We start from the raw sequence: 19,060 nt of genomic DNA on the forward strand, positions 1-19,060 counted from the left end.
TCGTATCAAATCATCCTAAAAAGCAGCAGCAGTACATAGAGGAAGGAAGCTTTGTCTGATTATTTCTGGTCCTAAATCTCCGGCGACATAGGCGGGTGAGTCGTCAGACGAAGAACACCGGCAACCACCGTGATCTAATCCAATCAACGCCAGCTGGCATGAGCTGTTGGCAAGATACACTCATCCTAAGCATAACGTGATGAGCAGCTCAACCTAGCCCTTTTTCTTTTTAACTTTTTATTCTTGTATTTTTTTGGTTTGGTTGGGCCGGAATATAACGTGAGCTCGATTGAATTACATGGTGCAGATTTCTGCCACGTGTACAATAATAATGTTGTATGCAGGAAGGAGAAGAGTTATGAGAAAGGAAGGTGTCAGGTAGGACAATAACTTCAAACCCCTGTGGCCTGTGTGGGCTAGTGGGGGTGGGAGGGAAGGGGGGAAAAAGACCCATTGAATTTAATTCGTTAAATAGTTAATAGTGTCTTGTTTTGCCTTCAATTCTTTCACCCTTTTCCCCAGTTAAAAGACAGAGACAGACACTGAGACACCTCCTCAAGCCCTGGCTTGGCTCGGTCAATATTGTCATCTCCCTCTTCCCCTTGGCATTATTATTATTATCAGACTATATGCATGCAGAGTGAGAGTACATAGATGAATTATTACCAGTTAATGATATATTCTTTCATGTATGCAGCTAGTTAGCTGCTAGGTTCGTTATTCTTCTCTAATTTGTTTGATTGAAAGAGATCTGGGAAAATCTCTCAGATCTCTGCAGACAAGTGTCATTCTTCTGGTATGTGATTTCCTTCAAGTTTCAGCAATCCTATTCCTTTTGAGGTTTCAAGACTGTTAAAAAGTTAGAGCTTTGAGCAGCCCAAGACCAAGACCAAGCCAAGAGAGAGGAAGACAGAAAAATAGAATCTTTATTTTATTGGTCTCAATAATGCCTGCCTACGCACTGCACTGCAGCTTAAGAATATACAAATCATGGAGAGGAGAAAAGAAAGTTTATTTCTCGTCTGCCTCAAGTTGTGTCTGGGTTTCCTTCACGTGAAGCTTACGCTGTAATATCCCAATTGTAAATGTCCTCCTCCGTTAGTTTTTTCGCAAGCAACGATGCCAAATTGCCAAGCCCCACTCTGTTTTGGTTTGGAGGAGCCGCCACTGAGCCAGTAAGAGTAAGAGTAGATGAGCAAAGTGATTTTTGTAGCTGTCGAATGAATATGCATTTTGCAGTTAAGCTTAGTGATGGATCGAGTCAAAGAATGAAGATGCTATTGCTCTGAAAATGAATCAAATTGGCGAAATGGTAGTAGATCTTGGAGATTTGGGTTTAGAAAGCGATTTGGTAGAGTATCCAAATCAATATATAATAAGCTGAAGACGCAAAAAGGAAAGTGAAGTGGTGGCTCAAAAAGGGCAACCACCTTTTTGGTTTTCAAGATTGAATAGCTCCATTCCACATATATGCATTTCAGATTCTCAAGTCTGAGTTGGGCTTTCTCCATCTGATGCCGCTCTTTTTGGCACCAAATCCAAGTGCATTATTCATATGGTGATCTGAATAAACACGAACCAACTCAACGATCTATTCCATAGATTTTGAAAATGGAGCAACCCTACTGCTTGATTTCACATTCATCGTCATCATCGTCATCATCGAGGTACTGCTCTCAGAAAGGTCCTATCTTGCGCTTCTTCTTCTTGTTGTCCTTGTTCTTCTTCTTGTCAGTGGGTTTGGCTCGAGCAGGGGATGCAGAAGCTCTGTTAAGCCTGAAATCAACAATCGATCCTCAGAACTCGTTGCCATGGCGGCAAGGAAGCAATGTGTGCGAGTGGGAAGGCGTGAAGGACTGCATGAAAGGAAGAGTGACAAAGCTGGTCTTGGAGTATTTAAACTTGACAGGGGTTCTGGACCACAAGATATTGAACCGGCTGGACCAACTCCGAGTCCTGAGCTTCAAGGGCAACTCTCTTTCGGGGCAAATCCCAGACCTCTCGGGCCTCGTCAATCTCAAATCCATCTTCCTAAACGACAACAACTTCTCCGGCGTTTTCCCGGCTTCCATTGCGGACCTGCACCGCCTGAAAGTTGTGGTTCTCGCCGGAAATCAAATCTCCGGTCCAATCCCAATGTCTCTGCTGAAGCTCCGTCGTCTCTACTCTCTGTACTTGCAAGACAACCAGTTCACTGGTCCGATACCCCCGCTCAACCAAACCTCTCTCCGATTCTTCAACGTGTCTAATAACCAACTCTCCGGAGAAATTCCGATGACCCCACCTCTGATTCAGTTCAATGCTTCGTCGTATTTGGGCAACGTCAATGTCTGCGGCGTGCAGATTGACAAACAGTGTGGGGGCAGTGTAGGGTTTCCACCGTCGATGAGCCCAAGCGATCAACCAAGCCCAGCGTCAAAATCAAAGCGTGGCAAATTGATAAAGATAGTCGCAGGAAGCGTAGGTGGGCTCGTGGTGGTCGTAATCTGCTTGGTTCTGGTGTGGATGGTGTGCAGGTGGAGTCGCGGTCGTCGTCTTGGTCGTGGTGGGGAGGCCACCAGGAGCAAAGCCGGGGTAGCTGAGCTGGCAGCAGAGAGAGGATCAGGGGCGGGGCCCACAGGAGGACCAGGTGGTGGTGGTGGTGGCATGGGAGGTAATAATGGTGGGAAACAAGGGGGGTTTTCTTGGGAAGGCGAAGGGCTGGGGAGTTTGGTGTTCTGCGGTCCAGGGGCTCAGCAGATGAGTTACAGCCTAGAGGATTTGCTCAAGGCTTCTGCTGAGACACTGGGGAGGGGTACGATGGGCAGCACGTACAAGGCCGTGATGGAGTCGGGGTTTATCGTGACGGTCAAGAGGCTCAAGGATGCCAGGTACCCAAGGCTTGATGAGTTTAGGAGACACATGGACTTGCTTGGTAAGCTCAGGCACCCTCACTTGGTCCCACTCAGGGCCTATTTCCAGGCTAAGGAGGAACGCTTGCTCGTATACGATTATTTCCCCAATGGCAGCCTCTTTTCACTTATTCATGGTATGTCGGTCATCTACTACCCTACTTATTTGCCTGCTCATTTATTCCTTTATTTCTTCTTAATTTATTTAATCATTGCTACAAGTTTAAATTTCTTGGTTGTCTTGTGTTGCTTGTACATTTGCACGTACGAAATAATTCGTTATAGTTGAAGAAAGAAAGTAGAATGTGAGATTAACTTCTGGTTAACAACATAAAATTTGGTTATCACGTCTGATATACTTATTTAGGAGAAAGACTTTTATGCAATAATGATAACACTTTTTGTTATTTTTGGGCAATAATTCAATGATGCGTGTGATAATATTTTCATGTATCATTATGTTATTGATTAAGGATAGCAAAACAGTGTTATTCCCGTTTGTAGTAAATTTTTCTACTTATTTAGGTGTCTTAGTTGTCAAAAGATAGGATTATATCAGTATAATACATAGTTTCATTCATCCTATTTTTTGTGTGGTCAAGATCCATCTTTTTCTTTTCGATTCAGAAGCATCACACAAACAAACTTTGTAACTAATCATTTTTAGTAGCATTAAAAGGTCATGATTATTGATTTATTGGTGGGCCATGTTGGATTTGCCACCTTGATGTAGTGAAAATGTGATGTTGACCGGTGGGGAAGGGAGCAGTGAATTTTCTTGTCAACCTGCGTTGTAGGGCCCACCCGTGTAGGTTCCCGGAAACCATGTGTTAGGCCGTCCATATTCATGAGCCTAATAGTATTGGTGCTTGCTTATTCATTTCTATGAAAAATGAGGAGGATGGCTATTTAAAATTGAAACCATTCGATTCGAAAGTATGGGTTCCTACTCTCCTTGAATTTGGGGTCCCATGTAAATTATATTCTATGTATTTATTTTTACACCGTGAATGAAAATAGTAATAAACTATCCACACTTGTACACCTTGCCGGGGACGGTGGGGGACCCGTATAAACTTATAATTTCAATGACCCTATTCCCCTCTTCAACAAACAAAGAAGTAAAGGAGAGAAGAAAGAAATGGAAAACTAGTCCTCGCAAACAAACAAGTTGTGTGAGCGGGGTACTTTTAGTAGGATTGTGATTTAGAAGGAAACATTTTTGGTGGTGGTGGTGTTGGGGTTGGCAAGCAAATATTCTGAAAAGTTTGATATCATTATGCATGTGTCATTGTCGTAGACTGGTAGCATATAGATGCGTTCTGTATCTGTGTAAGTCAGTACATCGTTCTCCGAGAGGTTTTTGGTAAATAACGACAAGATATATCAGATGAGTTTCTTGCTCTTTAGGCTTTACTTTAGAGGGTAAACTGAGTTACATCAATATATAACAAATCTCAATCTTTGAAAAGTAGTTGGCTTTGCTAATTAACAACTCGTCTTTTAGGCTTTACTTTTGCACGTTGTACAGTCCTGTACATTTGACCATAACCGAGTGCCTTGGCTGGTAGTTGGTTTTCATGGCTTCTTCAAAGTTCACGTCTTTCTCAGACAATAGCCAGTGATTTTATTTCTTGATCAAATTGAACACTAGGAACATGCTTATAATTTCACTTGACAGTATTTCCATATGGAAAAGTTCTTCCGTCCTTATTGCATTGACATACTTGAACTGATTTTTTACACAGGTTCAAGAACTTCAGGAGGTGGGAAGCCTCTTCACTGGACATCATGTCTTAAAATAGCTGAGGACTTAGCAAGTGGTGTGCTTTATATCCACCAGAACCCTGGTTTAACTCATGGAAACTTGAAATCCTCAAATGTCTTGTTAGGTTCTGATTTTGAATCCTGCTTGACGGATTATGGTCTCACTTTATTCCGAGATCCTGATTCACTTGAAGAACCTAGTGCAACTACTCTGTTTTATAGAGCCCCTGAATGCCGTGACCTCCGAAAACCAACAACCCAACAAGCTGATGTATACAGCTTTGGTGTCCTCCTCTTGGAGCTCCTAACTGGGAAGACTCCCTTCCAAGACCTTGTTCAGGAACATGGTTCGGACATCCCTAGATGGGTGCGTTCAGTGCGCGAAGAAGAGACGGAGTCAGGGGATGACCCTGCCTCGGGCAATGAGGCATCAGAGGAGAAACTTCAGGCACTTCTTAATATTGCAATGGCTTGTGTTTCAATTGCAGCAGAGAACCGACCTACAATGAGGGAGGTTCTAAGGATGATAAGAGATGCAAGGGCAGAGGCTCAAGTGTCTTCTAACAGCAGTGATCACTCACCAGGGAGATGGTCAGATACTGTTCAGAGCTTGCCGAGGGAAGAACACTTGAGCATTTGAGTGGTTGGTTGGTAATTGAATTTAACTCAATTGGCGGCTTAAGTTATGCATTTTGATTGATTCTTTTGGCATTTGAACTGTGATTCTTGTTGTACTAGGCATTGTATGTAGAGTGCAACCACACTGGTGTAAAGGTTTTGTTTGTGATCATTTATTCTCTTCTCTCCTCTCATGTATTGTTTCAGCTAAGTTTAATTGCACTTTTAATTAGTTTTTATTAGAAAGGTAATTGTATCACCTTAAGAAAATTTAAAAAAAAAAAGCTATTGGCTTGGCTCGTTGTTTGGTTTTTCTTTTCCATTTCTGGTGCGGTTGGTTGTTTAGAGTAGTGTTGCAGCAGAGTAGCTTCCATTTCCTGTGGATTTGCTTTACATTTATAATCATGAAGAGAGAGAGCGAGAGAGCGAGAGAGGGAGAGAGCTTCACATGTGGTAGTAGCAATGCTGTAGCACCAGCGTAAGCAATAGTCAGTGAGAGTGACAGTGTAGCACAAAACCGAAAGAGACATATTAACAATGGAGGCAACAGGAAAAGGGCGCAAGGCCAGGCCGCGGGTATGGATTTTTGCATGTACGCCACCTGTGTGCAACTGCCACACATTATATTCGACTGTGGCATTTCAACCCAATCGCCAGTCTTCGTGCGTACCGATGCCCATCCATCTGTACGTGATAAAATAATGAACAGAATATGTACGTATTTTTTTGGGATGAACAGAATACGTACGTGATAAAAGGGAAACATTAATAATATTATTTTGTTATTTTTAATTATTCAAGATATGTTATGTGGGATAACTTTTTCACGTGACAATATATAATTAGTCAGAATATCAAACAGTGCCAACAACTATATATTATACAAAATCAGTATGATATTATTATTGAATCAGCACTGTTGGATCGATAGGAAAAGATAAATAAAAAAGAGAAAATAATTAAACAATGTCCAATTGTCCATGGACCTAACCTAGCAGCATATATATATTATCTTCATATCGTATCCTTTTAAATATGCTAATAATATTATTTGTTATATTTATAAATATTATGTGTGTCTGTGACTCGTGAGAGCCGGAGACAGTGAGAGAGAGAGAGAGAGAGAGAGAGAGAGAGCGATCTGCCGGTACAAATTCTACTTAATTTTCTCCGTTTCATTCATCTGCTACGCTCAGTGAGGCAGCGAGGCAGTGATATCTTCTGACGGTGGAGACAGGAGGAGTCTCAGAGATAGAGAGAAAGCGAGCGCTTTCTGATCGGTGATCAGTTTCTCTCTGTTCAGAGGTTGGAAGGAATATTAAGGAGGAGGGGCACTGGACGACGATCTCCTATCTCTGTTTGCTCTGCTTCATTTCTCTATCTGAGAATAATATTTGTCAATTTTTGGAATGGACGAGCGGCAGACGCCACACCCACAGGTACTCTTCATCTTCTTCTAATTTGCAGATTATTTTAATTCTATGTCAATTTTCAGTCCAATTAGGTACCACCGATGCATAACAACAAAATGAAATTAACAAAACAAAGGAATTTTAATGATGCTTTTATTTTTGTTTTATGTTCTCTCCGACTTTGCGATGATGGAGAAGCTGAACTTTGAGTATGTGATTTTGTTTGGGAAGAAAAATTACAAACTTGAATCATTAGAAAAGCCAACTTCAATTCATTCCGAATAACTACATTTCAGATATGGTCATTTTCAAAGTTTCAAATGAGTAATAATCGACATTCAAATCAAGCAAACAGTAATAGCGTGATATAACAGAAGCAAAAAAAAAGAGGCATATTACGTCATGGATGGGCATGTAAGTAAATTGCTAATTTGAAATTCAATTAAAATTTAAAATGTGTTAGTTAGCTTTATTTAAACTGAATGCCCACCATCCTGCAACAATGAAAGGAATCTTCAGCGTAGGCAGGTACAATTACACTTACAGCTATAGAAAATGCCTGTTTCTGTTTAGAGTCCAAATAAAAATTTAAAAAAAAAATATATATATATATATATATATAGGTGGATCATGGATGGATATCAATTATTGATGCTGTAAGTGTATGTAAGGTTCCATTTCCACCCATGCTGCTAACAGACAAATTTCACTCATCTCACGGACTCAACAGTAGTTGATATTACTGTCTTAATTGCCACTATCTTTGTATGAATCAACAATTATACATAACCAAACATATTCTAATCTTCTTTTTTGTAGTTCATTACGGATTACAGTACCAAACTATTTTATACGCTTAATTAGCTTGATATGAGCAAACAACTAAACAGGCATCATGTGATTAAGCTTAGCATTATCTAATAACAATATTTTTAAGCTTAAAGTATGAGTATTTTTAGTATAGTGCTTGTTGCCTCGGTTATGTAACATCACATGGGACTATGGAGAGTGGTCCAAGAATTTGGTGCACTGTTCTTTACTTTACTGCTTTACTTACTCATCTAATTTCATTTAGCTTTGTGTTAAGTCCTAAATCCAAATAATTAGTTTTTTTTGTCACCTTGTTTAATTTGGTTGACTTAGTTGTGACAAGTTTATTTGGTATTGGCTACATGGTTGGGTGACATCTTCAAGAAAGATTATATAACATACTCCAATAATGTCACAACTTCTGGCAATGCTTTGCCTACTGCTTTAGGTTTGTCTGTCGTTTCTCAGGGTACTTTTTCTAGTCCTCGGAGCCCTAATGCTAACAACTGTCAGTCAACAACAATAGAAATTAAGATTAAGAAATTGTAGTCTGCCTAAATAAATGCTAAACATTGTTTTATTTATAAAAAACGAAACATAAGCTAGTGTAATGCTGCACTCAACTGTTATTTGGATGAGTTTTTCATATTGTTTTAGAAGACTTTTATATTTTTTTTGTCAATGTTTGTAGAAGACTTTTATTTTTCTCCAAACACTAGAATCTATGGTACAGTAGCTTACAGATTAATAACTAACCATTTTACTTGTTTTTCTCATTCATATGTGCTAAGTAAGATGATATGTTTTTTTTCGGGTGTCTCACCAATATAATACTGATATTTTCTATGCAATTTAACACAGACTGATACTAGTGCTTCAGATAGAACTCCCACTGTTGTGTTGGATATTGAGAGCCTTGCACAACCCTCAGATAGAAGCTCAGGAAGCCCCAAAATGACAGTAAGTAGTAGTCTCTTTGTTGTCAATTTTGAAACTACTCCTTCTCACATGAGATGCACTAATTTCCTGGTCGATCTAGCGAGCTTCATCATGCTTTTCTTTAATTTACACTATTTTTTCAACATTCCCTGTAGAGAGCACTCTCAAGAAAATGGTCTTATCGAGCAGAGAGATTTTTTAATACTGACGAGGAAGACACAGATGAACCCTCAAAGAAACTTCTAGTGAAAGGTATAATTTACAGTCATCTATCTATTTATGAAGTCTCAAAAGACAATTTGCAATCTGATTGTCGACAGAGGAGCTATATCTCTTCACTTGTTGAAAAGTCATTGTTATATTTTATTCTAATAAGATTGGTGCCATGCCAACGTTCAGAATTATTGATCATCTTGGCATAATTGCAATTTAAACTTTATTTGTACATGGTCCCCTTGACAGTGAACTCTCAGTTGGAGCCCTTGAAGCAGTCATTGATCACCGCAAAAGCAATCTCGGCAGCCTCAAATGCTCTTACAGGCTCCAATCTCATTGACATAGGGGATGGACGGAGCAAGAGGTTGAATCGCTTTATGGCAATCAACCCTCGGAAGATCCTTTTCATATTTGCAACACTGTAAGTCCCCCATTTCATTCTCTCATAAACATGAAAGTTAGAGGTATTTACTATGGCAATTCTATTTATTCAATGTCCATCAAGACTCTCAACAAATATGATTGATGAGATCATTCTTTTCAAGCATCATTTTGGATGAATGTGAAATGATTGTTTTTTTTTTTTTTCTTTCTTCTTCTGCTAATTAATGTTTCAGTTTATTTGTATGTGATTGTGTGTGTTTGTTGGCTTCAGGTCCAGTATGGGCACATTAATCCTCATATACTTCACACTGGCCATTAATAGAACAGTTTGATAAACCATGGATGGAGCTGTGCTCTGCATATACTTATATGATCGCAGCATTCTCTCTCTCTCCAGTTGGCCTCGGACTTTAATTTTCTGATGCAGCCTTAATTTGTTGGTAGCTGTGTGTGCTGGGGATAACTACTGCGTATCCATGATCCATGCTGCAATCTTGATCTAACGGTTGGTCTGCCTCTGCCTGCCAGTTGAGGAGATCAAATATCAGTATATATGATTGTTGTTAAATGATCCAGCGTTTTCTGCTCACCAACTGCGGAACTTATGTGCATGGTCCAGAGCTGGCTAGGTTAATTTTGCTGTGATTCTTGTTTTCAACACAAAAGGGTTCTATTCTATACATAAAAAAACCTTTCAATTCGCAGTCTCATTTATAAATTATAGGGCATCACTCAGGTGTTACCATTTAAAATAAAAAATAAAAAATCCTCCACAAGGTGAAGAAGTATGTAATTAATTAGGCATTTTGAATTAATTGGCACCTCTCTGATATAACTGTTGTACCATCAACATCTCGTTTTGTATGGATTAATCTAGATTCATGTTACAAGTCAGTCACCTTGAAAGTGAAAAGGAAAGAAAAATGCTTAATCGTGGTTCGAGGAAAATAGTGTTATTAGTGCATGTCAAAGTGTATCAAAGTAAGTTCTTTTCGTTATGAAGGTTTAGGTTTGAGTTTTGCTGTTAATAGTTCCTCTTGGTAGGTATAAAAAACAAAAAAAATGAGCTAAGACCGTCTCTGTTAGTCTTCAAAGAGGTGTTGGTATGTCCTGATATTGGGATGGGGTAGCATCCCTCCCCTGACTTTTCTTTAAAAAAATAATAATAATTGTGTATCAAATAATTGAAATGGGAAAATACTTGGTAAGACCGCGATATATATAGTGTTAACAAAACGTAAATAAATTAGTTCCGCATAAAAAAAATAATTCCTTATTCAAATTTGGAACTCAGCGCGGTGGAACTAAATGTTCTTTCTATGACTACTGAACTTACAGGCACTCCCAAAAGAATCAGTGGTCGTTTGACCCAAAAAAACAAGAATCAATAGCCGACGGTCCATCGTCCTGTGAAATTTAATGGGCCGGTCCCGCCTTAGTTTGTTAATAATTGAGGGTTGTGTCTCGACTATGTTCAGGCTCAGGCTCGATCCAAAACGATTTCATACTTTTCAGGCGCCCTGAAAGGAAGGATAAAATGCTTAATAATAGCTTCCAATCACATTAAAAATAATGTCATTTATTCAAGGGTGTTGTTAAATGAACTTTAAAATTAACTGAGTACACTTTAATATTTAAATTAAAATGTAAAATGAACTAAGTAAACCCTATTCAATTATCAAAAATACTTCTGGTACACCATAATACACTATCACACAAACCCTAATAAAACGTTTTATCATCCATGATCAATTTCAAAGGCTCTTCTTAAACGTTTCATAATTAAAGAAACTTTTTTGCTACAAGGCTCGTCAATTGCAACAAACATTTTACTTATAGGATCTTCGGGTCATGAAGCTTTTGAAAGATTTGGAATTGTATCGTAGTCTAGTAATGCTTATATACTGTCTTCTTTGGTCTACATGCAACTTATGATATGGCCCCCATAAGCAGACAAAGCCAGAATCTCTGAGAAAGTCGATGACAGCAACATCAGAGAGAAGGCAGAGCCTTGAAATCACCGTACCGTCCGAAAGTTCTTTGCAGGAATGCTTCTTCAGTTTCATTTTATATTATGAAGCAACTAGTTTATTTGAGAACAAATTATTCTTAATGTAGCAATAAACAAAACTATACTAGTTGCAGCAGTGTGCTTATTCAAAACTAAATGAACATCAGATATCGAAGTAATCTTTGTTTTTCGATACGATAATGGAATGCAAGCTCAACATATGAAAAATTGAAACAAATGCATTAATATGTGTACAAAAGTTCAAATTCAAATATAGAAGGTTGGGTTCATGACTTTGTACGTGACTACAAACTCACTCTTTCAAAGGCTCTTTTTCGGTGGATATTTTTTCGCTCTAATACGCTTATGTTTGATTATGGTTGTATATGATGAGTAGGGTGTACTTATTAAAATTATATTTGTTTCACAATTCAATAATTTTTTTATATAATCATTTTATATTAGAGTAAATTAGTAATTTAATAAATAGTTTGGTAGTAAGATGTACTCAGTTAATTTTAGGATTTGTTTAACAACACCCTTTTTAACTATTTGCATCCAGTAGTTGAGTTATTAGAGGATTAAAAAAATAGATGAATTATTCCAAACTATTTACTTTTACAACTGTGATTAATTAAAGTTGGGTTTGGAGAAAAAGTTGTGATGATTAAGTGGGTTGGATTTGTGAGTTCAAAAGATTAAAGAAAATGATCTTAGTATAATATTAAAAGGATTAGGGTCCAACTTCACTATACGAAAGAGTTTTTAAAACCATTTTAAAAAAATATATAAAATAAGGGAGTTAATTTTCACACTCTCATTTTGTCCACTTACAACTCCAATCATCTCTTTAGACAAATTTTAGAGAGGATTTAGAAAAATACAACTCCAACCATGCTCCTTATTCACCTCTTAAAATATGGAGACCTCTAGGAGCCCCTAAATATAAAGAGAGAGAAAAGACTCTTTGTGGCTTCTTATAATTTAATGTTGCTTTATTTAATGAGTATTTCAAAACTTTTAATTCATGTTTATTATTTTTATATTATTTTTTAATTAAGATGGATCAATTAAAAAAGAATTATAGCATTTATGACTTCCTAAATTAGAGAGCATGATTGGAGTTTAAATTTAATAGAGAACTCCTAATTAAAAAATAGAGAGCATGATTATGAATGCTATAAGTGAATTAAAGGAAAGTGGAAAAATTATGGCCCAAAAATAAAAAGTTGATGAATAAAAAAAGGAAAGTGTGGAGAAAGGAAAGGTGGAGAGTCCACAATAATTGGCATCAAATGCTTATGGGGATTCGCACTGTTGCTGAATTCCAAGATCTGCAACTAGAAACTAAATTATTCAACTTTAGGAATAAAAAAAGAAAAGAAAATGAAAACTAATATAAACGCCCTCAACTTTTTGTTGCCCCCATTCTTAGCTTCCCCATTGGCTGAGCTCCAAGCCCTCTGAGCTATCTCTTTTGTCTTTCTTTGGAGAAAAGAGAAAACAAACAAGAGCACCACTCTCCCATAACCAAATAACCCAAAAGATTTTCAACGAAACAGAAAAGAAAAAGAAAAACAATAATAATAATAAAGAGAAAGTAGTAGTGAGAGAGTAAGAGAGTAGAGCCAGCCATCACTACTACTACTACCCAGAAAAAAAAAAAAACAAAAACAAAAAGAAAGCAAAGAGGGCCAATTAGGGCTTCGTCGGAAAGTTGAACCCAAAAAGGTAACGCCCTCCAAGCTTTTCTCTCTCTTACCACCACACGTACCCACTTGGTGCTCTCAGTGCTTTCCATTATCCGCCATTTGGAGCTAGAGGAAGCCAATGGTTTAAAATTTTTTATGGGTTTTGGTTAGTACTGGGTCGGAGTCGTGCTCTGCTTCTTCTTGTGTTGCTCGAGCTTTCAAGATTGTGAGTTTCAGGGGTTTTGCTTTTTGTGCCTTTGTTCAAGTTTTGGGGATTTGGGTATTGCTTTTGAAATTGCTTTTTCTGCTGAATTTGAAGCTTTTTGTTCCCAGTTATCAGTTATGGCGGTTTTGTGTGGTATAATTGAGCTAGCTGTAATCGTCGTTGGGCCATGGAATCTAGGGTTTTGATGACCCAAGGTTCTTTTAATAATTGAACAACCCCAAAGCAGTGATTTTGTGGGATCAAGAAAGAAAGCGTTGGCTATACGCGATGTGGAATTTCAATTCGTTCAGAAAAAATTTGCGTTGATTTGAATTGCTTAGTTGATTGTATGCTGTCCTTTGTTAGAGAGATTGGGATTTAATTGTGGAAAAATAGAAGGAAATGGCGATGGAGTCGAACACGGGGTTTCACCACGACGAAACTTTCGGGTACGGTTTGAACCGACACGCGATATCATTCCAGTCTGGGGCCATAAACAGCACCTCGGATATGATTCCGATGGGGAATTACTTCGGGACGGATGGGGGCATGATGTTCTCTGCGAATTCGGGTATCATTAACAACAACCCTGTAATTAGTCAATCTGGGAATTCATCAGGTTCTCTTCTTCTCGATTCGGTGCCCGGGCTCAAGCATGACACAGGCTTGGCTGTTGAGTGGTCTGTGGAGGAACAATACAAATTGGAGGAGGGCCTTGTCAAGTAGGTCATTCAGAATCTTATCTTTTATTAAATTTACTTTTGTCATGTATGTATGTGTTTAAGTGCCCCAATTGTGTATAATTTCCTGTTACTTGGATGTTCATGCTGTTTTTGTCCTCTCCCTGTTGCTAAACTACTTTTAGTTATGATCCGCCGGAAGTTGTGACAAAGTTTCCGGCGCAAATAGGTTTTGTTGTTGATGGAGTCTCCTATTGTTTGTACTCTCTGTAACAAACTGCAAATTCTGTGGGCATCCTCATATTATCATAATATATATATGTTTTCTTTGTCTTAAACCATAACTTTATGGCCTCTCATCGTGCTCATAATGTTGTGGGGTCTTTCACTCATTGCCATAATTATCAGTGTTTCTCATTCCTGCAACATAGAACTTGCAATGCTATTGTTATGCTCTAATAGCCCAGTCTGTTTCACATGTCTGTTTGTTATGTTCATAATTTCCTTTGTGATGTGGATTGAATTTCTTTCACTTCACTTTATGTTGCATAGTTGGTATCTTACTATGGTGAGTTTCATCTAGGGTTTGTTTTAAAGTTTAATATTTCTGTGCCATCTTTAAAATAAAATGTAGATATGCCGAGGAACCAAGTATTATGAGGTACATAAAGATTGCGGCAACATTGCGTGATAAAACTGTGCGTGATGTTGCTTTGAGGTGTAGATGGATGACGGTAAGCTCTTTACTCTTCCTAATGCTGTTTGTTCGTTACTTTGGAGATTTGTGTTATCTGTTTACTTAAGATTTGTTGATTGAGTTAGAACTACTTCTGGAAATCTTTTTGCAGAGAAAGCGTAGGAAACCTGAAGAACACATTATGGGAAAGAAGGGGAACATTAGGAAGGTATGTTGGTGAAATTTAGATAACCTTCTAACATTGGTTATTGGTTCAATTGTTTTTTAATTTTTATATTGTGAAGTGTCATTCAATTCATGGCTCTGAGATTGAACATTACTGTATGTATCATCATTGGTGAACCTTGAAAAAAAGAATCCTATGTTGCATGAATGACTTTTTATGTAATGTTGGCTTGAGTTGTTCTCCAACTCCGTTATGTAAGCTATAACACCAGAGATGGGATTTTGGTTTTAATTGAACCAATTAATGTCTTTAGGATCTAATGTTGATTGAAGAACCCGTATTCTAAAGATCATGCTTCTTCAGGATAAACTGATGGAGTCTTCCTCAAAGACAAACATACTGTCAGCTCCACCACTAGACATGGCTGCATATTCTCTTATGGTGCACCATATGGACCATAATGAGCGTTTGCATTGTGAAGGTTAGAGAAACTTCCTTGTTCCTGTTTATTATTAGTTTTCATCTAAGTTACTTAGTTCCTGTTTATTTATAAATTTCTTTTGATAGTTTCATTGATGTAATTGTTCTTTGGGTACTCTCAGGAATAAGTGGCACAGCCAAGCATCTGTTGGAGCAAAATGCTCAAGCTTTTAGTCAAATCACATCTAATCTTTCTACATACAAGGTCAATGCATAATCCGTGGTTCTTCGTGTTGAATATTATACATTGAATTTTCATGCCATGTGTGCACTTCATATTATAACAGCATATACTGCTTTATACTCTTCTTCTGGAATTTCACTTTGTCCATTGATCAGCATATATAATGAAATAATTGACTTCATCTAGTTACTTATTTATTTTAAGCTGACCTTTATTTTAGTCGTTTTTGGACTATCCATTCAATCGATGGAATTTGGTTATGTTAAACTATTGCCTATTTGGTGATTCAACTATGATGATTCTTCAAGGGAATGTCCTTGTATGCCTAAGTATCTGAATCTTAAGATTGTAATGTCATCTCTCTTCTTTTAGTATGACTTTTTTACCTTCTCACCAGTTCATCAGAAGGGAAGAAATAGCTTATATTTGCCCCATCTTGTGTATTATCATTAACCCACAGCACTGGTACCCCAAATTTTTCTTCTCTCATTTTAAAATGCGCTGGCATAAATTTTCTCTGCATTTCAGATGACCATATATTCTCATTAACATAAGAAGCATGTGCTTTTCTGTCTTGCTTAGAGGTTTGCTTCTTTCATAAACAGTTACAGGAAAACATTGACCTCTTCTGCCGCACGAGGAACAATATAACTTCAATCCTAAATGAGTATGTACATATCTTCAATCTATATTACAAATAATGCCAATTTGTGAGACATTTGACAATGCTGTTTCTTTTTTTGCAGCATGAGAGGTATGCCTGGCATAATGAGCCGAATGCCACCATTGCCTGTATCCATTAATGAGGAGCTTGCTAATAGTATCTTGCGTAATACAACTTAGGTAAGTTCATGTGAAATGACATAAAGTGAACTCATATATGTGTGTCTTTTCATGACATGGGCACTTGTGAAGGAGGGAGAGAAAAGAGGGAAGGGGGGGGGATGATTGTCTACTCTTTATTTATTCCTGTCATATAAACAGTTAATTCTAGATCATTTCAGCCTGTAATCTGATATGCTTTATATGCAAGTACTAGCTGTTAGTTCTGCTTTTCTTCGCTATGAACTGTGGTGTCCATGTTTTCGCTAGGTTCATTGCTTAATGCCATATGTGCTGAATATGAATGAATATGCCTCAACTTTTTTTTGGATATACAGAGTTGATATTTATTTATTTTTATTACCAAATGCAAGCAGACAAATCAAGGTCCTGAATCCTGATGGACTGCCTCATTGTCTGAGCACAAAGTGTACAAGTTGGGAAGCAGAGTTGCAAATATCTGACAAGGCCTACGCAGAGCCTCCTCAATTCAAATCTTGGTCTCAATATGTCATTTGATCGTGTAGTGCTCCATCCCCTGGCTGCATGTGTCGTGTCTAAATACATATTATGTACCCTTACTCTCATTTGTGCAGAAAAATAAGTGATATATAAATGTAGTTGGAGCTGCAGGCACTTTTTTTTTCCTTTTTTCTTTTTTCTTCTCTTGTAAATTTCAATTTATAATTGCTAATTGTACCACTTCGCTTATGTTGGGTACCGTGGTTTGATTTGTTGGTTTGCCCATTTTTCCTCCCACCTTAATGAAACACTTTAAAATTCAATTCTATGGGGAAGAAAGGGTAGTGATTTTCTAATTCGATCGTCTCTCTCTATCTTTGAATGTTCATCGAATGCATGGTCATCCAAGCTTCCTGTTTCCCCATCTCCCAGCCACCAGTCACCCACAACCCGACACAAACATGTCCTATATATATAGTGTAACAAAAACAACCACCACCAAAACAAAAAATATACCTTGAGGATAAAACTTTTATTTACAGATGAAATTGTTGTACTGTACTAGTGGACACCAATTTAAGGCGACGACGTGTCGTGTTTAAGGCGCGAGAGCCATCACCTCCTGTAAGACGACAGCAGCCTGATTGTATCGATCTTGGGTCAAAGGAACGCTACGAATTTTCATTGCATGATCCAACTGCCAAAAGCAACAAAACAAAATGGGTTTGTTATTTCAAGGTAAAAAAAAACACCCGAAGGAAGTGAAATAATGCAGCTAGAAACAGAAAGAAATGGTTGGTTAATTACCTCTTCAATGGAGCAAAACAATTTGTTGGCAAGTTCTGTGAGGGCCCTCTTCTGTTCCCTTGGTGCACAAGAGATCATCTGATTAAGATCACAATACAAGAATGTGGATTTCAGGCGCAGATCCCTTCCCAACAACTCCCACGACGACTGACCCTCGTTCATCAGATCGCTCCCAATCGACAGCAACTCCAAGGCACACTTCTTAATCCTACAAGCACTTCCCTTCAACTGAACATCCACCATTTTACCATGGCCTACACTAAACACACGACATCAACCACTTTTCTTTTTTCTTAGTCATAGCCTCATAGCCTCATAGCCTCGTAGGGACGAGAAGGACAATGTTTCCCTCTTGTCACAAGAAAAGCATATACACATCCAAATTCCAATTGAAAAGTTGAAGCCTTTATGCTTAAGAAAAATACAAACTGAGACGACTGTGACAACAAGATATCTTCTTCTTGTATTAAAGCAAAAGCACTTTTGATCAAAGCACAAAACTTTCTGGACAAAAAGATTCTTTTACCTACATACAATGCTAAGAATAACATATTCAAATAATAAAATTTCTAATTCCTTTTAATTGCATCCACATGTTTACTTTGAACGATGCCAAAAGAATATGGCAAGGATTGTTTAAGAACCGAATGAAGTGGTGGTGGTGTGAGAGAAAGAGAGGGACGGACTTGAGCTAACCCAGCAAGCAGCTGCTGGAAATTCATTACTATCTCATAATTTGATTGAACCCAGAAGCTTTCATTGAATTCCAACGACGCAATGGAGAATTTTCAAAGGGACTTTTGATCCCTCTTCTCTTTCTGAGGGGAAAAAAAACTGTTGGAAATATGCATATGTAAATCCACCCCTCAACCCAAGGAGGAGCACATAATCAACATGTTGTTCATCCTATATCAAAGAGATTGAGGCACAAAACAAAACCCAGAGAAAATAATAAATTTAAACATACCAAATTCGAAGCAGTAGAGAATAATAAGAAACCAAAAACAAATAGAGCAGAGAGAGGAACAACGAGAGAGATGAGTCAGTCAGAGTTACCTGGACGGTCTTCTTCAAAACAAGGATGTGTCATATGTCTCTAGTCTATACTAGTTCAAGGCAAGAAATTAAAACTTCATTTTGTCTTCCTAAAAATAATATAAATATATTTAACAAGTTAAAGGTAGGGACTGCGGTGGTGGGGTTGGGGTGGGATGCGAGAAATATCTTTAAAAGAAAATAAAAAAGAAAATGGGAATATCTTAACTAGAGTTGGATTAAAAAGTGAAAAGTAAAATATACCCAGAGAAAATGATAATGATATTGAAATCAATGGTGAATAATTAAACACAAACGGGGTAACGCGTAAAGCTCTCTTGCTCCAATGCCTCACCGATTTTCTCTCTTGGATTACCTTTGTGCTTCACTCTCTCTCTGTCTTCTCAATTCCAAACCCAATTTACACAAATAACAAGAGTTGTAGCTCAAGTCGTTAAAATTATCTTAATTTTATGTACTTAAAAGTCGTGGATGCAATTTTTATTTTCCAATATCTATATATTACTTATTGTGAAATATACATAAAAAGTGTTCCGTAAATTTTATTGGAATGAATACCATTAAGATTAACTTCCAACTCTACTACTGGTTTAGTGGCTTAAAAAATTAACAGGAAAATAGGTGAGTAATAGTTAGCAAATTATAGGGTACCAATAGAATTTCCCTTTTAATAAAAAGAAATTAGGGGAAAATGAAGCATAAAATTTGGAAAACATATAAATAAAAATGGACTAATAAGAGCAAGGCCCAATTCTGATCGAA

At 37.7% G+C, this 19,060-nt stretch overlaps 4 protein-coding genes across 8 annotated transcripts; 3 read left to right on the forward strand and 1 right to left on the reverse strand.

Annotated features, from left to right (window-relative positions):
• On the forward strand, window positions 29-5,587 carry LOC18792280 (inactive leucine-rich repeat receptor-like serine/threonine-protein kinase At1g60630). The gene is made up of 2 exons (XM_007225108.2): window positions 29-3,028; window positions 4,640-5,587. Exons 1-2 carry the CDS (start codon window positions 1,612-1,614, stop codon window positions 5,296-5,298), a joined length of 2,076 nt encoding a protein of 691 aa, XP_007225170.1. The 5' UTR covers window positions 29-1,611; the 3' UTR covers window positions 5,299-5,587.
• Window positions 6,342-9,924, forward strand: LOC18791573. Its single transcript, XM_020559585.1, has 5 exons — window positions 6,342-6,715; window positions 8,360-8,458; window positions 8,593-8,689; window positions 8,900-9,074; window positions 9,309-9,924. Exons 1-5 carry the CDS (start codon window positions 6,686-6,688, stop codon window positions 9,367-9,369), a joined length of 462 nt encoding a protein of 153 aa, XP_020415174.1. The 5' UTR covers window positions 6,342-6,685; the 3' UTR covers window positions 9,370-9,924.
• LOC18792958 lies at window positions 12,218-16,774 on the forward strand. Of its 2 annotated transcripts, XM_007222414.2 has the most exons (9): window positions 12,218-12,779; window positions 13,311-13,666; window positions 14,259-14,358; window positions 14,473-14,529; window positions 14,851-14,968; window positions 15,090-15,172; window positions 15,757-15,818; window positions 15,898-15,994; window positions 16,351-16,774. In XM_007222414.2, exons 2-8 carry the CDS (start codon window positions 13,347-13,349, stop codon window positions 15,992-15,994), a joined length of 837 nt encoding a protein of 278 aa, XP_007222476.1. In that variant the 5' UTR covers window positions 12,218-12,779; window positions 13,311-13,346; the 3' UTR covers window positions 16,351-16,774. The 2 variants fall into 2 exon arrangements, with proteins under 2 accessions (XP_007222476.1, XP_020409928.1); XM_020554339.1 differs by having other exon boundaries at window positions 12,218-13,666.
• LOC18788967 (photosynthetic NDH subunit of lumenal location 3, chloroplastic) lies at window positions 16,884-18,648 on the reverse strand. 4 transcript variants are annotated; one of them, XR_002269605.1, is made up of 3 exons: window positions 18,299-18,648; window positions 17,243-18,148; window positions 16,884-17,132 (listed from the first exon to the last, which is right to left on the reverse strand). XR_002269605.1 is itself a non-coding variant. In XM_007227585.2 (3 exons), the coding sequence occupies exons 1-3, from the start codon at window positions 18,330-18,332 to the stop codon at window positions 17,034-17,036; spliced, it is 387 nt and encodes a 128-aa protein (XP_007227647.2). In that variant the 5' UTR covers window positions 18,333-18,630; the 3' UTR covers window positions 16,884-17,033. The 4 variants fall into 4 exon arrangements, 2 of the variants coding, with proteins under 2 accessions (XP_007227647.2, XP_020409929.1); XR_002269606.1 differs by having other exon boundaries at window positions 17,243-18,060; window positions 18,299-18,647; XM_007227585.2 differs by having other exon boundaries at window positions 17,243-17,496; window positions 18,299-18,630.

Source organism: Prunus persica, chromosome G1 (assembly GCF_000346465.2).
Source record: "Prunus persica cultivar Lovell chromosome G1, Prunus_persica_NCBIv2, whole genome shotgun sequence".
Taxonomy (NCBI): Eukaryota; Viridiplantae; Streptophyta; class Magnoliopsida; order Rosales; family Rosaceae; genus Prunus; species Prunus persica.